This window comes from Pan paniscus, chromosome 6, assembly GCF_029289425.2.
Source record: "Pan paniscus chromosome 6, NHGRI_mPanPan1-v2.0_pri, whole genome shotgun sequence".
NCBI lineage: Eukaryota > Metazoa > Chordata > Mammalia > Primates > Hominidae > Pan > Pan paniscus.
Genome location: NC_073255.2, coordinates 165,296,863 through 165,313,661, shown reverse-complemented (window position 1 = coordinate 165,313,661; position 16,799 = coordinate 165,296,863). Strand labels below are relative to the sequence as shown.

At 45.7% G+C, this 16,799-nt stretch overlaps 1 protein-coding gene and 1 non-coding gene across 3 annotated transcripts; one reads left to right on the top strand and one right to left on the bottom strand.

Annotated features, from left to right (window-relative positions):
* Positions 1 to 1,167: 1,167 nt before the first annotated feature.
* HILPDA (hypoxia inducible lipid droplet associated) lies at positions 1,168 to 3,776 on the bottom strand. 2 transcript variants are annotated; one of them, XM_003806040.5, is made up of 2 exons: positions 3,532 to 3,776; positions 1,168 to 2,384 (listed from the first exon to the last, which is right to left on the bottom strand). In XM_003806040.5, exon 2 carries the CDS (start codon positions 2,314 to 2,316, stop codon positions 2,125 to 2,127), a length of 192 nt encoding a protein of 63 aa, XP_003806088.1. In that variant the 5' UTR covers positions 2,317 to 2,384; positions 3,532 to 3,776; the 3' UTR covers positions 1,168 to 2,124. The 2 variants fall into 2 exon arrangements, with proteins under 2 accessions (XP_003806088.1, XP_034820827.1); XM_034964936.2 differs by having other exon boundaries at positions 3,646 to 3,753.
* A 12,258-nt stretch (positions 3,777 to 16,034) lies between these two features.
* On the top strand, positions 16,035 to 16,098 carry LOC112440565 (U7 small nuclear RNA). Its single transcript, XR_003028595.1, has one exon. It is a non-coding gene; the product is annotated as a U7 small nuclear RNA (small nuclear RNA).
* Positions 16,099 to 16,799: the final 701 nt, after the last annotated feature.

Below are 16,799 nucleotides of genomic sequence, written 5' to 3'. Positions count from 1 at the left end.
AGCACTGAAATGCTCTCACGTAGAATTAACGCAAGCCACTACCACTCACAGCTCATTGGCCAGAACTAATGACATGGCTCCATCCAACCACAAGGGGGTGGTGGCACACAGATCACTTCAATTAAACTAAGCCACTTGGAGGAGAGACTTAAGGTGCAGGCTCTTCAATTGAAGGTTCAAAAATACCCCAAATTAGAAGCATGAGAATGAGAAAATATATCAAATATAAGAAATATGACTAGAAGAGGGTAACTACTGGCACATGAAACTGAAACCAGAGAAAAAGCCAAATAGACTTTTGAGAGTAGTACTATGCTAACAAAGTAACAGTCATATAAACCCTGCCAGCCACAAGGGGACCAATTTACCATGTACCCGAAAGGTGGGAAACTGGAAATACTTGATAAATAACACTAGTGACAACCACTGTGCAATAAATGAAAGTGATGCTTAACCCACAGGCTTCTAGGGTAGTGACATTTTAAGAACACTCAGGAAGCAAAACTGGCTTAACAGAAGACACTGTACTTCATTGTTGCACTTTAGCAAAAGTCAGTCAAGTTAATAAAATGATGCACATGCCCAGATGGGAGTGTAAATAAATATATTCTGAAGGGCAAAGGAGTGAATACAACTGTACGTGGGACAGGAAGTACAAGAGTGATGGATACAAGAAAAAAAACCCTCCAACTTTTGAGTAAAGGCCAAGTTGCTTAGATCTGGGAGAGCAGATATAATCATCTGTGTGGTGTGGACACTTTACCAACTGACTTTGAGAACAATCTGAATTAAGCAGCCTTTTTGGTGGGTAAGTAAAACATGCTGAAGAGTACAAAAGAAAAAGCCCACAGCCTCCTGGACTGATAGTCCTCTTTGCCCCAGAGACTCAAGGAGAGGGGCTGGAAGTGGTGATCATTTTTCTTCTTCTTTACAGATCTAGTCATGACAGGCCTGCAATAATCGTGGCCTAGGCTCACATAACTGGTTGATACATGGCAGACCCAACTGCCTCTGCCCCCAAATTCAGAAGTCTACTATGTTTTAAACAAAGTGATTTAAGCACTTTCCTGCTCCAAAGTATTGAGATGTTAAAATTAAACCTCAGGTCTAGAAATTAAGACCCTCCCTACCACGAATTTCAAGAGCAGAAGTCAACATGACACACAGTAGAAACATATATTTCACTTTATTAGTTAGAAAAAATCATTTAAGCCACATGGTGGCCACAATGTCCATAACTTGAGCAGGCTTTGGCATCCCACCACCCTCTTCAGACCAATACACACTATGTTGGAGGAACAACTTTAAAATGTAAAATGAGAAATGGGCACTGAACACTCCATCCTCACTCCCAACAGCCCACCCACACACCTCTTCAACTGCTATCCAAACATGGAGGAGCTCTTGTGGAAGACAGGCTCAACACCAAATAATTGAGCATAAGACATTCAAGACTAAAGGAACCCCAGACAGATGTTTAGGAAGTAGGGTTGAAAATATCACCATCTCCCAACAGCTGAAGTTGGGACATCTAAGAGATGTCAGAGCCATACTGCTGAGGAAAGCACAGCATACACCAGACCCCGGGGTAAGGGCGAGATCAACCTATCTCATAACCATAAGCAATCCACTCACACCTGTGCATTAAACAGGCTTTTTCTTTTCTTTTTTTTTTGAGATGGAGTCTTGCTCTGTGGCCCAGGCTGGGTACAGCAGTGCGATCTTGGCTCACTGCAACCTCCGTCCCCGAGTTCAAGCAATTCTCCTGCCTCAGCCTCCCAAGGAGCTGGGATTACAGGCCTCTGCCACCACACCCAGCTAACTTTTGTATTTTTAGTAGAGATGGGGTTTCGCCATGTTGGCGAGGCTGGTCTCGAACTCCTGACCTCAGGTGATCCACCCACCTCAGCCTCCCAAAGTGCTAGGATTACAGGCGTGAGCCACCGCGACCGGCCTAAACAGGCCTTGCCCAGGCAATGAGCATCCAGTTAGACAGGTTCTTCAAGGCCTAGTAATAGTTCTCTGGTTACAACGGTGCTCAGCTTGTCTGCTAGGAATGGGACTCCCATCTGGACATGTGTAGGTCAGTGTTCCAAAATATGGCCAGTACGGAAGGAGGTCTTATCACATGCTTCTGGATGGATGGTCCGGAAGGCCCTTGGTGGGCTCTGTGTTGGCTAGTTGGCTTCTGGTGGTCCAGGAGGTCCCAGGCGATGGGCTCTCTAGTAAGCCCTCTAGGGACTCCATCACTCTAACGAAGATGGAGAGTAGGGTCAGTACCACACCTAACAGGTAGAGGTTCAACACATGCTTCATGGCTGAAAGGACCCTACTCCTCTGCAGAGAAACAGAGCTGCCTTCTCCTTCTGAAAGGCCTCTGGACCCTGAGGAAAAAGAGAAAGGATGAATCTATAGCCTTTTGGGGATATGCATGCATCCAGCCCTGACTCTTCTGTCCTCTCACAGGGCTGAAGGAGAGGCTTAGCCAGTGAGGGACACAGGGACCAGGGAGTTGCACAGCAACTCTCCAAGAATATTTTACATTGCAAACTTCATGGCTGCGGAGCCAGTGTTGCTTCTTGGACTAATTCAAGAACACTTCTTAAAACTTTACCTGTAATCCCAGCGCTCTGGGAGGCCGAGGTGGGTGGATCACCTGAGGTCAGGAATTCGAGACCAGCCTGACCAACATGGTGAAACCCTGTCTCTACTACAAATACAAAAATTAGCCGGGCATAGTGGCACATGCCTGTAATCCCAGCTACTCGGGAGGCTGAGGCAGAATTGCTTGAACCCGGGAGGCAGAGGTTGCAGTGAGCCAAGATCGCGCCATTGCACTCCAGCCTCGGCAACAAAAGCAAAACTCCGTCTCAAAAACAAACAAACAAACATTTACTTCATTGAAAATTTTGTTCCTGCAAGGCACAATGCACAACCCCTGTGCTACAGTGCAGGCCATCAGTCACCTTCCTGAAATAGGCCCAGTCCTTTTGCAGGGGGGTGGTGGGTCATGGGAAATATAAGAACATGCCCTGGAGAAAGCAACCTGCCTAGAAGTCTCTCCCACATCACAGATTGGAGTTAACTACAAACTTTTTGCAAGTCCAAATAACTCTATGAGGGTCAAATCTATCAAGTTCATTTATTTAACAAACATACCATGAATATCTGCAATGTGTTAGGTACCCTGGAAGATACTAGGGCCACATTGCAAACCTTATAGACAAAGGGTAGTTAACACGCAACACGCTAAGTGTTGGGACAGCAAGGAGATCGTGAAGGTGCTTTGGGAGGGCATGGCAGGGATGCCTAACTCAGCACCTGTGGGCGTGGGATGGGCCACGTGGATCCTAGTTAGGACCACCTTAGGACAAAACAGGGCTGACGGCTGAATGGGGACCCCAGATGGGGCGTGGGCGAGAAGAGAGGATCCCGGCGGCGCACCCCCAGCCCTGGAACGCGAGGCTGCTAGCGCGGCGAGCACTCTGGCGATGGGGGTGGGGAGCCGGGGAAGCCCACAGGGCCGCTCACCTCCGGGGGAACAGCCGGGAGTGGATCGCCGGCTGTAGGAGCAGGTCGTGCGGGAGTCCGGAGGAAAGTCGGTTACTAAGCACCAGCGCAGAAGCTTCCCGCCACAAAACTCACCGGAGACAAAAGCGCCGTCAGCCGCAGAGCGCGGAGCAACGCCACCCAGCCTCCGCCCCTTATAGCCGCGAGCACGCCCCAGGAGGCCACGCGCACGCGTACTGGAGGCCGCACGCACGCCCGGGACGCACACGACGTGGCGCACGTCCGCGGCCCCACCCCGCGGGCAACGGGGTTTGGGGATTGTCCCGGGTGCTCTCCCGCGGAGCTGTTTCCAAAAGTACACGTCGTGCGGTTTTGAATCATTGTGTTCTGGAGTGAGACGAGGCGTGTGTATTAATCTCGACTGCCATCTCTGCTGTAGAAAACATTTGAAGGAGTCAGAGAGCACATATCCCTTCTCCCCAGTAGGTGAAAAACACCGATGGCCTTCGTGTCCGTGAAGCCCCGCCGTGAAGGGTGGGTTCTTCCCCAGAGATTTCGGGTGCACTAAATTGTCAGAGGGCACCAGACCCCTACTCCACTCGTTATTTTCTTCATTTCAAGGACTGAAGAGCTGGTTTTGTTTCACTTCATAGCTGTACCAAGATTCCAAATTCCGAGTTTCAGTTGCCATCGGTATCTCTGGAAGGGTGAGGCCCTTGTGCAACATATTAAGCTCTGCAAGCTCTGCTTTCTATGAGAGTTTGTCGTGTCGCTTCAGAAAACGTGAAATACTCCTGGCCCTGGTGTGGGATCCTAACTGCATATGGGCAAGTCACTTGGTATTTAAATGGGCCTCGGTTTTCTCATCTGTAATGAAGACATTGGCCACTAGATGATTTCTTTCTTCTTCTTCTTCTTCTTTTTTTTTTTTTTAAATAGAGACAGTCTCGCTATGTTGCCCAGGCTGGTCTCGAACTCCTGATCTCAAGCCATCCTCCCACCTCTGCCTCCCAAAGTGCTGGGGCTACAGGCGTGAGCCACGGCGCCCGGCCGCTAGATGATTTTTAAGGGTGCTTTCGGCTTGAACTAAAGAGCCAGGAGGTCACAGACCAGCCTTATGTCCAGATTTGGGGGCTGGGCTGCCTTACTAATCACCCCCCACCCACCCAGCCAAGACTGTGCGGTCTGTCTTGAGAGCACGCAACGGGGGATCTCAGAAAGTAGAGTCCCGGAGAGACACTGGGAATGGGGAGGACCCCCGGTAAGGGGTGTACACGCCGTGGAAGGGAAGGCCGCTGGTGGCTTTAGAACTGGCGGTTCCGTGTACCCGGGTCAAGTGCCCGTGCCGGATGGGAAAGAACCCTGTGACTTTCCACATCTCAGCGAGCTCGGCGGGCTCTGCTGAAGAAGGGCTGTAAGACGGGAAGGGAGGAGCCATCCCCACTGCGACCTTTCCCCTCCTTTCCTGGCTGGCTGGCTGTGGTCTGTCGGGAATGAGGGGGTGGGGAAGCCGGGAAAGCAGAAGGTTGGGGCTGGAGGTCTGCTGGCAGGCAGGCAGACATTTGGAGCCAACTTTCCTGCTCAGCCCGCAGAACTTTTGGTCCTTCGCTATACCAGAGTTTCGTCTGTTTTTTTGATTGACTGTGTGACCCTTCTCTCACACTGTTATTAAATAGGTCTCAAGCTGCGAAATCACTGCCAGATCCAAACGCCACTACTTTGCCAGGTGAAGGCCTTGGGCGAACCCTTTAACCTTCTTGTAGTTCTGTTTCCTCAGCTGTTCTGTGAGATCATAACAGTCTTAACCTGATATTAAATGAATTAATCCATATAAAGCGCTTAGAACAATGCCTGGCACATAAAAAACATTCCATGAATCTTAACATTATCTGTATCATCAACTACAAAACTCCCAGTGAGGGGTTTTGCTCATTAGCAGCCTAGGCTTGCTGAATGAATGCAGGAATTCTACAATGACCATTTGAGTTCTACTTAGTTTGAGTTCTAAATTTATACTTCACACAGCTGGAAGAAGGGATGGGCACCTCTCCAACAATTCTTTCTCCCCATATTCCCTGCCACTGTCTAAAGGTCATGCCAGTTGGAAATAAGAAGGGTTTGGGTGAGGGCAGCTCTATGCTTTACCATCTGTCAGCTACAAATGTAGCTACCTGCATCAGGATTTAGTCCTGCCTTCAACACCTTGGCCAGGCTAACTGACCTCTTTGAACTTTAGTTTCCTTATCTGTAAAATGAGGAAAATAATCTGTAAAACAGGGTTGTTGTGAGGGTTGGAAATAATGCCCATAAAGAGTATGTCATATATGCTCAACAAATAGTAGCTATTATTTTGCTAAAAAGTATAAAGCCAGATTCTTGTTCTAAATAAGCTTGTCACCTGGTTGAGTAAACAAGACCTGAATAAGATAAGATAACTAACAACCCAAGGCAGTGTGGGGTAGAGTTTAGAAGTAAGTACATAACTAGGGTGGTAATGTTTTGCTTGGGGAACTGGGATTTTAACATTCACTATGGTTATTTAAAAAAAAAAAAAAAAAAAAGAGCCGGGCATGGTGGCTCACGCCTGTAATCCCAGCACTTTGAGAGGCTGAGGCGGGCAGATCACCTGAGGTCAGGAGTTCGAGACCAGCCTGACCAACATGGACCAACATTCTCTACTAAAAATACAAAATTAGCCAGGCATGGTGGCGCATGCCTTTAATCCCAACTACTTGGGAGGCCGAGGCAGGAGAATCACCTGAACCTGGCAGGCAGAGGTTGCACTGAGCTGCGATCAGACCATTGCACTCCAGCCTGGGCAACAAGAGGGAAACTCCATCTCAAAAAAAAAAAAGAAGAAGAAAGAAAGAGTGGAAACAAAATAAGCATTCTTCAAGTAACTGATACGTGCTGAACATTTTGCTAAATGCATTACATGTATTATTTAATTTTTCTAACGATGCTATGAGGTAGGTATTATTGCCTCTCTTCTTTATTTGTTGTTGTTGTTGAGAAAGGGTCTCACTTTGTTTTCCAGGCTGGAGTACAGTGGCACGATCACTGCTCACTGCAGCCTTGACTTTCTGAGCTCAAGCTATCCTACCACCTCAGCCTCCTAAGTAGCTGGGACTACAGGTACACACCACCACACCCAGCTAATTCTTTCTTTTTTCTTTCTTTGCCACCACCACACCCAGCTAATTCTTTTCTTTTCTTTTCTTTTTTCTTTTCTTTTCTTTCTTTCTTTTTCTTTCTTTCTTTCTTTTTCTTTCTTTCTTTCTCCCTTTCTTCCCTTTCTTTTCTTGCTTTTCTTTCTCTCTCTTTTTTTTTTTTTTTTGTAGAGATGGGGTCTCTCTATGCTGCCCTGACTGGTCTCAAACTCCTGACCTCAAGTGATCCACCTGCCTCAGCCTCACAAAGTGCTGGGATTACAGGTGTGAGCCACCATACCCAGTCTTCTTTATTTGTTAACTATGCTTTTTCTTCCAGAGGAAGAAGAGACTTTCTTCACCTAGTCTTTTACTCATCTTTCATATCTCAATTCAAACATATTTCCTCTGGTCACCCTTGCTGACCCTCGGACCCTGTTCCAGGCTCCAGTGGCATGATAGGCATTTCTTTCCCAGTGTGTTACTTTACCCTTAGTTGTATTAATGTCTGTGTCCTTTCAAAAGCCTGAAAATGTCAGTGAAAGGAGTGTTTGGTCTGATTTTGTTTCCATTCCATCTCCAGCAGCTAGCACCAAATAGTAAGCTTTTGATAAATATTTGTTGACTGAAGGAATAAATGAATGAATATTTTACCCAGCATCTTCAGTGAGTACCCATTGTTTCATCAAGGAAATGTAGATAAGGGCGCCAAGAGAAGCCGTTTTCAGGTGCTACCTCCTCCTTGGAGCTGCAACCAAGGAAAGCTTTTTATAAGCTGCCCTTCCCCCAAAGCCCCTAAAAAGAAGTGATTCTGAAGTCAACCCACACAAGAGTACCATACTAAGAACACAAGTATTTTCACAAATTTGATCTTATCATCCAGTGTTCATTTAAATAACATGTACTTACATTTCTGGTAAGTATAAACTGGTACATTCAGTATGGAAATCAATTTGTCAGTAATTGTTACCCTGACCCCCACTTGTTTTTTAAACACCTCAAGACCATTGAGGTGTTAAAAAAGACCACTGACTACCATTTGGCAATGTCTATAAAAATAAAAGCATACACATGCCCTTTAGCCCAGAATTCCACTTTTAGGATTTATCCTTCCACATGTAGAGAATGGAGTGTTTAAAGGTAGCACTGTTGCAGCACTGTTTGTGATAATGAAAGACTGGAAAAAACAGCCCATCAGTAGAGAACTGGTTAAATAAAAGATGGTGCATTCAGACATTGAATTACCGTAAAGCCAGAAAAAAGAGAGTAAGTTCTGTATATATCGACAAGATCTCCACAATATATTGTTAAATGAAAAGGGTATATAGTATGTGAGCAGTATGCTACATTTATGTTAAAATGAACATAAAAAATAGAATACAATGAGACACCACCTCACACTCACTAGGATGGCTATAACACAAACAAGCAAAAAAACCCAGAAAAGAACAAATGTTGATGAAAATGTAGAGAAAACAGAACCCTCATACATTGCTGTTAGAATGTAAAATAGTGCAGCTGCTTTAGAATAGTTCCTCAAAAAGTTAAACATAGAGTTACTGTATGATCCAGCAATTTAGCTCCTAAATATATACCCAAGTGAACCGAAGATGTATGTTCACACACAAACGCTTATACACAAATGTTCATAGCAGCATTATTCATAATAGCCAAAAAAGTAGAAACAACACAAATGTCCGTCAACTGGCTAAAGGATAAACAAAATGTGATACAATGGAATATTATTCAGCCATAAAAAATGAAGTATTGACACATGCTACAATATGGATGCACCTTGAACACATTATGCTAAGTGAAAGAAACCAGAAACAAAAGGGCACATATCGTATGATTCCATTTATATGAAATGTCAGAATAGGCAAATCCAGGGCTGGGCGTAGTGGCTCCCACCTGTAAGCCCAGCACTTTGAGGATCCCAGCACAGAGACCAAGGTGGGCAGATCACTGGAGGTCAGGAGTTTGAGACCAGCCTGGCCAACATGGTGAAACCCTGTCTCTACCAAAAAGACAAAAATTAGCCAGGCATGGTGGTGCTGACCTGTAGTCCCACCTACTTGGGAGGCTGAGACAGGAAAATCGCTTGAACCCAGGAGGCAGAGGTTGCAGTGAGCCGAGATCACACCACTGCACTCCAGCCTGGGCAACAGAGCAAGACTGTCTCAAAAAAAAAAAAAGGAAAATCCACAGAGACAGAAAGTAGGTAAGTGGTTGCCAAGGGCTGGAGGAGAGGGGACTGGGGAATGACTGCTAGTGGGTACAGGGTGGTTTTTTTTTTGGTGTGTGGGCTGGTGATGAAATGTTCTAAAATTAGTGCTGACAGTTATACAAGTCTATGAATATACTTAACCATTGAATTGTATCCTTTAAAACGGTGGATTTTTATATGTGAACTATATCTGAATAAAGTCATTATTTTCTTTAAAGGAGGGCAAGTTGAAGACATCGTCAGATGACAAACAAAAACAGAGTTAGCTGCCATAGGCCCTTACCGTGGAAACTACTGAAGAATGAACCTAAGACACAAGAAAACTGAACCCAAAAGGAAATAGGGAAATGCAAGAAAAAATGGTAAGGAAATATTTACAAAACATATGGATGTATCTAAACAAATTATGACTACTCAAAACTATTTTTAGTAATAATGGTTGATTTGGAAAAGTAAAAATAACAAGATAAACTGAAAAATTGGTAAACATTTCAGATGGGAACAGTGAGCAAAGATAAAGTTTAATATGTTTTTATTTGGGAGGAAAGTAAATATTGATTAATGTTAGACTTTTTTTTTTTTTGAGACAGAGTCTTGGTCTTGTCACCCAGGCTGGAGTGCAATGGTGCAATCTCGGTTCACTGCAACCTTCGCCTCCCAGGTTCAAGTGATTCTCCTGCCTCAGCCTCCCGAGTAGCTGGGATTACAGGCGCCCACCACCATGCCCAGCTAATTTTTGTATTCTTAGTAGAGACATTTCACTATGTTGGCCAGGCTGGTCTCAAACTCCTGACCTCAAGTGATCCACCTGCCTCAGCCTCACAAAGTGCTGGGATTACAGGTGTAAGCCACCACGCCCAGCCAATTTTAGACTTTTTAAGTCTGTATATTAAAATGTTAAGAGTTGGTTGGGCATGGTGGCTCATGCCTATAATCCCGGAACTTTGGTAGGCCAAGGCAGGTGGATCAGTTGAGGTCAGGAATTCAAGACCAACCTTATTAAATAAATAAATATATTTATATTTATTATGTATTTTTATCTTTTTGAGACAGTCTCACTCTGTCACCCAGGCTGGAGTGCAGTGGTGCGATCTCAGCTCATTGCAACCTCCACCTCCCGGGTTCAAGCGATTCTCCTGCCTCAGCCTCCCAAGTAGCTGAACTACAGGTGCCAGCCACCACACCCAGCTAATTTTTGTACTTTTTTTTAGTAAAGATGGGGTTTCACCATGTTGGCCAGGCTGGTCTCGAACTCCTGACCTCAGGTGATCCACCTGCCTCAGCCTCCCAAAGTGCTGGGATTACAGGCATGAGCCACCGCACCCGCCAAAAAAAATTAAAATGTTAAGGGTAGCTCTTCCTCTTCCTTCTCTTCCTGTACAATTCAGTCTTCAGGCCATTAGGTAAAATAGTACAAGGTGTCTACAATGAAGAGGAGGGCCGGTGGCCCAGAGTGGAATGTCACTTTTATTCACTATTATGTCCTCAGTGTCTGAAACATGTTCACTCAATATTTGGCTCACTGTGTCACTTCCTTCTGGACCCTGATCAAATGTCATTTCTCAGGGAGGCTTTCCCAATCATTTCATGTACAGTAACACTCACCAGCTACTCTTCTCCTTTACCCTGTTTTATTTTTTCTTCATAGTACTCAACACCAACAAACCTGTTTTATATTTATTTGTTGATTATCTATCTTCCTCCGCTAGAATGTAGCTCCTTGAGAACAAGGACTTGGACTATTGTGTCAATTATTATGTTCCTAAACCCAGAACAGTGCCTTCCATGTGGTACATGCTCAACAAATATTTGTCGAATGAACGAATCATGTTTATGTATCTGAGATATTTTATAACTGAAAGGAAACACACCAAGCATGGTGGCTGACGCCTGTAATATCAGCACTTTGGGAAGCTGATGTGGGAGCATTGCTTGAGCCCAAGAGTTCAAGACCAGCCTAGGCAATATGACAAGACCCCGTCTCTAAAAAAATTAATAATAATAATGACAGAGCAGCTGATCAATTTCTAATTCCATTTATTGATGTTTGTTGCACAGCATTTTTACAGTGATCATCTCTGGGTGATATAATGAACTCCTTTTTTCCTCCTATTTTCTCCCATGTGCATCTGTTACTTTTACGATCAGAGAAAAAAATTAAAATTTACTAACATTTTGTAAATTTACAGCTTGAGCAACATTGTGACAATGAAGGGAAAACAAACACAGGAGTTTGGATGGGGAAAATTGGGTCAAAAGCTTGGAGCAGCTAGTGGGAGGCGGGAGTGGAGTGGGAGGGTCTGGCAGTATGGCACCAGAGGAAGGTGCCCACAGAGAGTTGGCCCTGGAAGTTGGGCAGAGGGCACCCAAGGCAAGCAGTGGCTTCTTCACCTCCCACCTGAGCCAGCAACCTAAATTCTGAGTCTGGTTGTGGTACTAACTAACCACTCACCTGGGGCCAGTCACTTCTTCAGGCCTCAGTTTCCTCATCTGTGAAGCTCAGGTCTGAGGGAGACAAGCTGTCTCTCTCAGAGCCTTTCTACCTAAGAGGTGTGTGGTCCTAGAACCTGCACTGAGAAGCTGTGGTGTGGGTGGGGGACTCCCACTGACACAGCAGGCCTCCGCTCTCAAGCTCTGTCTGCGAAATACTGGATGAACAGTGTAGAATAGGAGAAAAACAGTATTCAAAACTATATGGGCTCTCTAAGTTATCCATGATAAATGCATAGAGAGAGAGAGAGAGAGAGAGACTGACAGTGTATCTACTCTTAAATAGTAACATTTTTCACTGGGCAGGGTCCTCTTATTCATTAGTCACAATAAGCACAGTTCCTGGGGCCTGTAGACTTTTCAGAGACTCTCAAACATATTTGAGATATAGAAAACAAAATATATTGGCTTCAAAAAATTTTAAATGACAGAACTAAAATTCATAAACATTTAATCAAAGGTCTGCAAAATATATGTTAACTAGACAGTTTCTTTCTTTTCTTTTCTTTTTTTTTTTTTTTTTTGAGATGGAGTTTCGCTCTGTCACCCAGGCTGGAGGGCAGTGGCATGATCTCGGCTCACTGCAACCTCTGCCTCCCAGGTTTAAGCAATTCTCCTGCCTCAGCCTCTTGAGTAGCTGGGATTACAGCTGCCTGTCACCACGTCTGGCTAATTTTTTTGTATTTTTAGTAGAGATGGGGTTTCTCCATGTTGGCCAGGCTGGTTTTGAACTCCTGGCCTCAAGTGATCCACCCACCTCAGCCTCCCAAAGTGCAAGGATTACAGGCATGAGCCACTGTGCCTGGCCAACTAGACAGTTTCAACTCAGCACAGTAACTTCAGATGTGAGATGTGGGTGCATTTTAACATGATGGGGCATCCCATAGCAGGCATATCTGAGGCCTGTGGAAGTAAAGTGAGGATGGGGTGGATTATGGAGGTTTTATAGTTTCTTGAGTTTCAATTTTTCTACTATGAGCATGTATTATAAGAAGAAGAAAAAGTATTCAGTGAATGTTTTGAAAAAGTCTGTAAATAAAACCTTAGGAAAGATTTGGGGTGAAGAAGTCCCTACTTTCTCATCTCAGTAAAGGCTTGGGGACAGTCCTCTGTCTTATGGAGGTAATTAGAATCAAAAAGGAAACTCACTGGAAACATGTATTTAAGAGTTTACTCATTCTATGCTGTTTTCCAAGTTATTTCCATCCAGCAGTTTAGGATAAATCTGTGTTGACATGTTGCTCTCTCTTTCCTTCATGGAACCATAAAATCATTGAATGTTAGAACATAGCGGGAGCCTTCCTCCTTGCTGTCACCTTCTCTTGGTGGTCACAGTGGGCTCTATGAGCATGGGAGAGCCCAGGTTAGCTGCAAAAGGGCCAGGCCTCAAATGAGCTCCATTGCTGCCTGGTAGATGGTCGAGGTGCTACCAGAGGAGATGGGTGTCTTACTCCAGGCAGGGAGGCAGAGTCTGAGTCTATGGGTTGGGAGACAACGGGGTTCTCCTGGTGTCTGTGCTGTTGTCATTCACAATGACAACAGCTGCTCTTCCCTCTGCTGCATGTGTTCACACACATGCCCTACCTTTACACACGTGTGTGTGCACATGGGCACATTTTCTCTCTGCCTAGACAGCTGGCACCTCTCCCCCAGACACAGATGCCCAGACATTTCTGCTGCCAGCCAACTCACTCCGTGGCTCTGTTCCAACTCGGCTAGAGCAGGGCAGGGGGCTGTTCCTGCTGTCTCTTATCTTAGCCAAGAAGGACAGTGGCTGCTGTCAGGAGAGGGGGTAATGAGGGGTAGAGGACAACTGGTCTTTGAGGAGACTCCCACCGTTTTTTCCTTCTCCCAGTGATCCTTCCTCCTTTGGCTAAAGGACTGGAGAAAAAGCTGTCCAGTCAGAATCCCTCCTGTCAACGATGAAGGCCCAAAGCCCTACCCACACCGAACCCCTCAGCCCCTCGCCTGACAAATACTCAAAGTCAGCTAAAACTATTGGTGTCTCAGGCTCCCAGCTCTCCCATTTGACCCTGGAAACCTCCCCAGTCCCCCATCCTGGGTTCTTTTGCATGTTGGAGTATCGCTTGCTGATACGGCGTTCGATGTTTATACCTCTCAGTTGATAAGCATGTTCCGTCTAGAGAACGTCTTGTATATTATTCTTAAAAGTTCTTACCAGGGACTCCAAAGAGGGTCCCTTTTGAAAAACTACTCACTGAGTGCAGTGTTCACTGTTCAGGTGATGGGTTCACTGGAAGCCCATTATGCAATATACTCATGTAACAAATTTGCACATGTACCCACTGAATCCAAAATAATTTTTTTTTTTTGAGACAGAGTTTTGCTCTGTCACCCAGGCTGGAGTGCAGTGGTGTGATCTTGGCTCACTGCAACCTCTGCCTCCTGGGTTCTAGTGATTCTCCTGCCTCAGCCTACTGAGTAGCTGGGATTACAGGCACCTGCCACCATGCCTGGCTGATTTTTATATTTTTAGTAGAGACAGGGTTTCGCCATGTTGGCCAGGCTGATCTCAAACTCCTGACCTCAAGTGATCCACCCACCTTGGCCTCCCAAAGTGTTGGGATTACAGGTGTGAGCCACTGTGCCCGGCCAGAATAAAATTTTAAAAATGTATTGTAAGCATCATCCTTATTCATCGCTCTGTTAATTAGTTATCTCCTGTAACTTTGAGAGGGTTAAGATTTAAAAATATATTTGCTTCTCAGTCTGTGCCTTGTGCAAACCAGATGCTCAGTTGTTATCAGTGGACCAATCTTTATCACTCACATGCACTAAAGATCAGTAAACCAGGCTGGTTGCGGTGGCTCACGCCTGTAATCTCAGCACTTTGGGAGGCCAAGGCAGGTGGATTACCTGAGGTCAGGAGCTTGAGACCAGCCTGGCCAACATAGTGAAACCCTGTCTCTACTAAAAATACAAAAATTAGCTGGGTGTGGTGGCACACGCCTGTAGTCCCAACTACTTAGGAGGCTGAGGCAGGAGAATGGTGTGAACCTGGGAGGCAGAGGTTGCAGTGAGCCGAGGTCGCGCCACTGCACTCTAGCCTGGGTGACAGAGCGAGACTCTGTCTCAAAAAAAAAAAAAAAAAATCAGTAAGCCAACCCCACCCCTGAGCTAACTAAATTCTCTAGCTAGACTGAACCTGCCCATCCCACCTGTATCATCAAATTCAGCCTCAGCCACTGCCCAGCCTGGGGCACTGGGTAAACTTCTTTGCTTCTGTAGCCTCAGGCTCCTTGTCGTGAAAACAAACTGACTGAGCTCGATAATGGCTCTAAGCATTCCTTCTAGCCGATTAGATTCTATAACTAAGTGCTTTTATAGAGTCTTTTGCAGCCTTGGTTCCTCAGCCTTCTGGAATAAAATCACCATTGTCCCTTGCCACTTCTCTATCTGCACAACAGGGAGAAATCAGGGAGAAGGAGGAATAGAGGGATGTGGAGAATCTCCTTTGATAGCAAGGAAAATGAACAGCCTGGGTACTAGCTCTAAAAGGGGGTTCTACCCAAAATAAGGAGCTCAGTGCATCATGGGATGTGTACTGCCCACGGGGCTCTGAGTATGTAAATCAGGACAGGTGTGTGTATATTAGGGCAAATGTGTGTACCCTAGGAAACTTTGCACCTGTCGGTGGCCTCAGGCCTGTTGATGTTCTCATTGTTCATGTGACTCCTGGTACCCCAAGGGCCTGGGCCTGGTTGTTCCGCTTTCACAGACTCCTGGGGTAGGTCTCTGAGTCAAGAGGCATGTGACTCTTGGTGGTTTTGTGTACCTGAGACTGTGTGTTGGCCTCATTACTGCAGGAAGTTCAGGTTCTTTGGTTGGCTTAGTGAATTACCCAGGAAACAGTAGATATAGGCTGGCTGAGCTCCCCTACGCTTCCCAAGCCAAGAAAGGAGGGAAGTGCCCTTCCTGCACTCCTAAAGGTCAGCATACCCTTCCCACAAAGGGGGCACACTGTGAAAAGTCACCCTTGTCTCCTGAGGATGAGGCTTCACTTATGAGGCCCCTAGGGGGAAGTGTGTAAAGCCAAAGTCATTCCAAGATCTGGAGACAGGGCAAAGGCCGGTAACCAAGCACAGTAACCAGGCCTGCGGTTGGCTAAGCCCCAGAGTCACATCACCTGGAAAAGCTATTTTTATGTGCCAGACAGGACTGAGAAGTTGCCGCTGTCATCAGAGCCCAGGTTTCCCCTAACCCTGTCCCGGAGGCTGGGCCACTGTGACCCACCCATCAGGGAGGAACAGAGCTGGCCTTACTCCGGGTAGGCCCTTTCCCTTCTCCTCCTCCTCCAGCTATCTCCCCAGCTCTGCTGTTGGGAGACTGCTGTCTACCTGTAGAGTTGGATTTCCTCCTCAAAGGGTAGCTTCCCAGCAAAGCCACATTACTGCTTCCAAAGCAGGGAGCTCACCAGTGTATACTTCCTGATTTTTCTGTCTACTTTCCCTAACTTGGGACATCTGATCGTTCTACCAGGCCATGCAGCAATTCCTTTCCTGTCCTCCTGTTCATCCGAAAAAGGCTTAAGCCAGCTCTGCAGCTGAGCTCTTTGCATTTTCTAAGTCCCCCTTCACATACCTGAGGTCCCCTTGTCTTCATATGATCCCCGATGTAGTCTTGCAAAATTAATGTGTTAGTGTTACAGTGCTTTGAGAATTTGTCTAGCAGGCCTTTGGGTCTTTACTGGAAAACTCCTAAAAAAAATTAACATGTTAAATTTCAGGAAAGGTATCTCTCTATTAGCCCCCACTTATTCTTTCATTTATTCATTCTGCATTTATTTAGCATTATCATTTTTCTATTGAAGATTTCATGCTTTTCTTATCAATTTCCCAAGTTCCTGATATATTAAGAAATTGAGACCTTGTTATTGTACTTATGAAAATATTTCCCTGCCTATTTGCTTTAAGCTTTTTTGTTTTGTTTTATTTTTCTTTGAGACAGAGTCTCACTCTGTCACCCAGGCTGGAGTGCAGTGGCATGATCTCAGCTCACTGCAACCTCTGCCTCCTGGGTTCAAGCAATTCTCCTGCCTCAGCCTCCTGAGGAACTGGGAGTGCAGGTGGGTGCCATGACACCAGCCAATTTTTGTATTTTTAGTAGAGACGGGGTTTCACCATGCCAGGCTGGTCTCGAACTCCTGACCTCAAGTGATCCATCTGCCTCGGCCTCCTAAAGTGCTGGGATTACAGGCGTGAGCCACCACGCCTGGCCGCTTTTAGTTTTTTTAAAAATAATTTTTATTATTTAGTAGTAGAGATGGGGTCTTGCTATGTTACCCAGACTGGTCTTGAACTCCTGGGTTCAAGCAGTCCTCCTGCCTCAACCTCCCAAAGTGCTGGGATTACAGGCATGAGCCACAACACCTGGCCTATTTGCTTTCAATTTTGTTTATGACT

What these genes read in the sequence shown, in the direction of transcription:
- HILPDA (XM_003806040.5), bottom strand. Translation starts at nt 2,316, where the DNA reads ATGAAGCATGTGTTGAACCTCTACCTGTTAGGTGTGGTACTGACCCTA.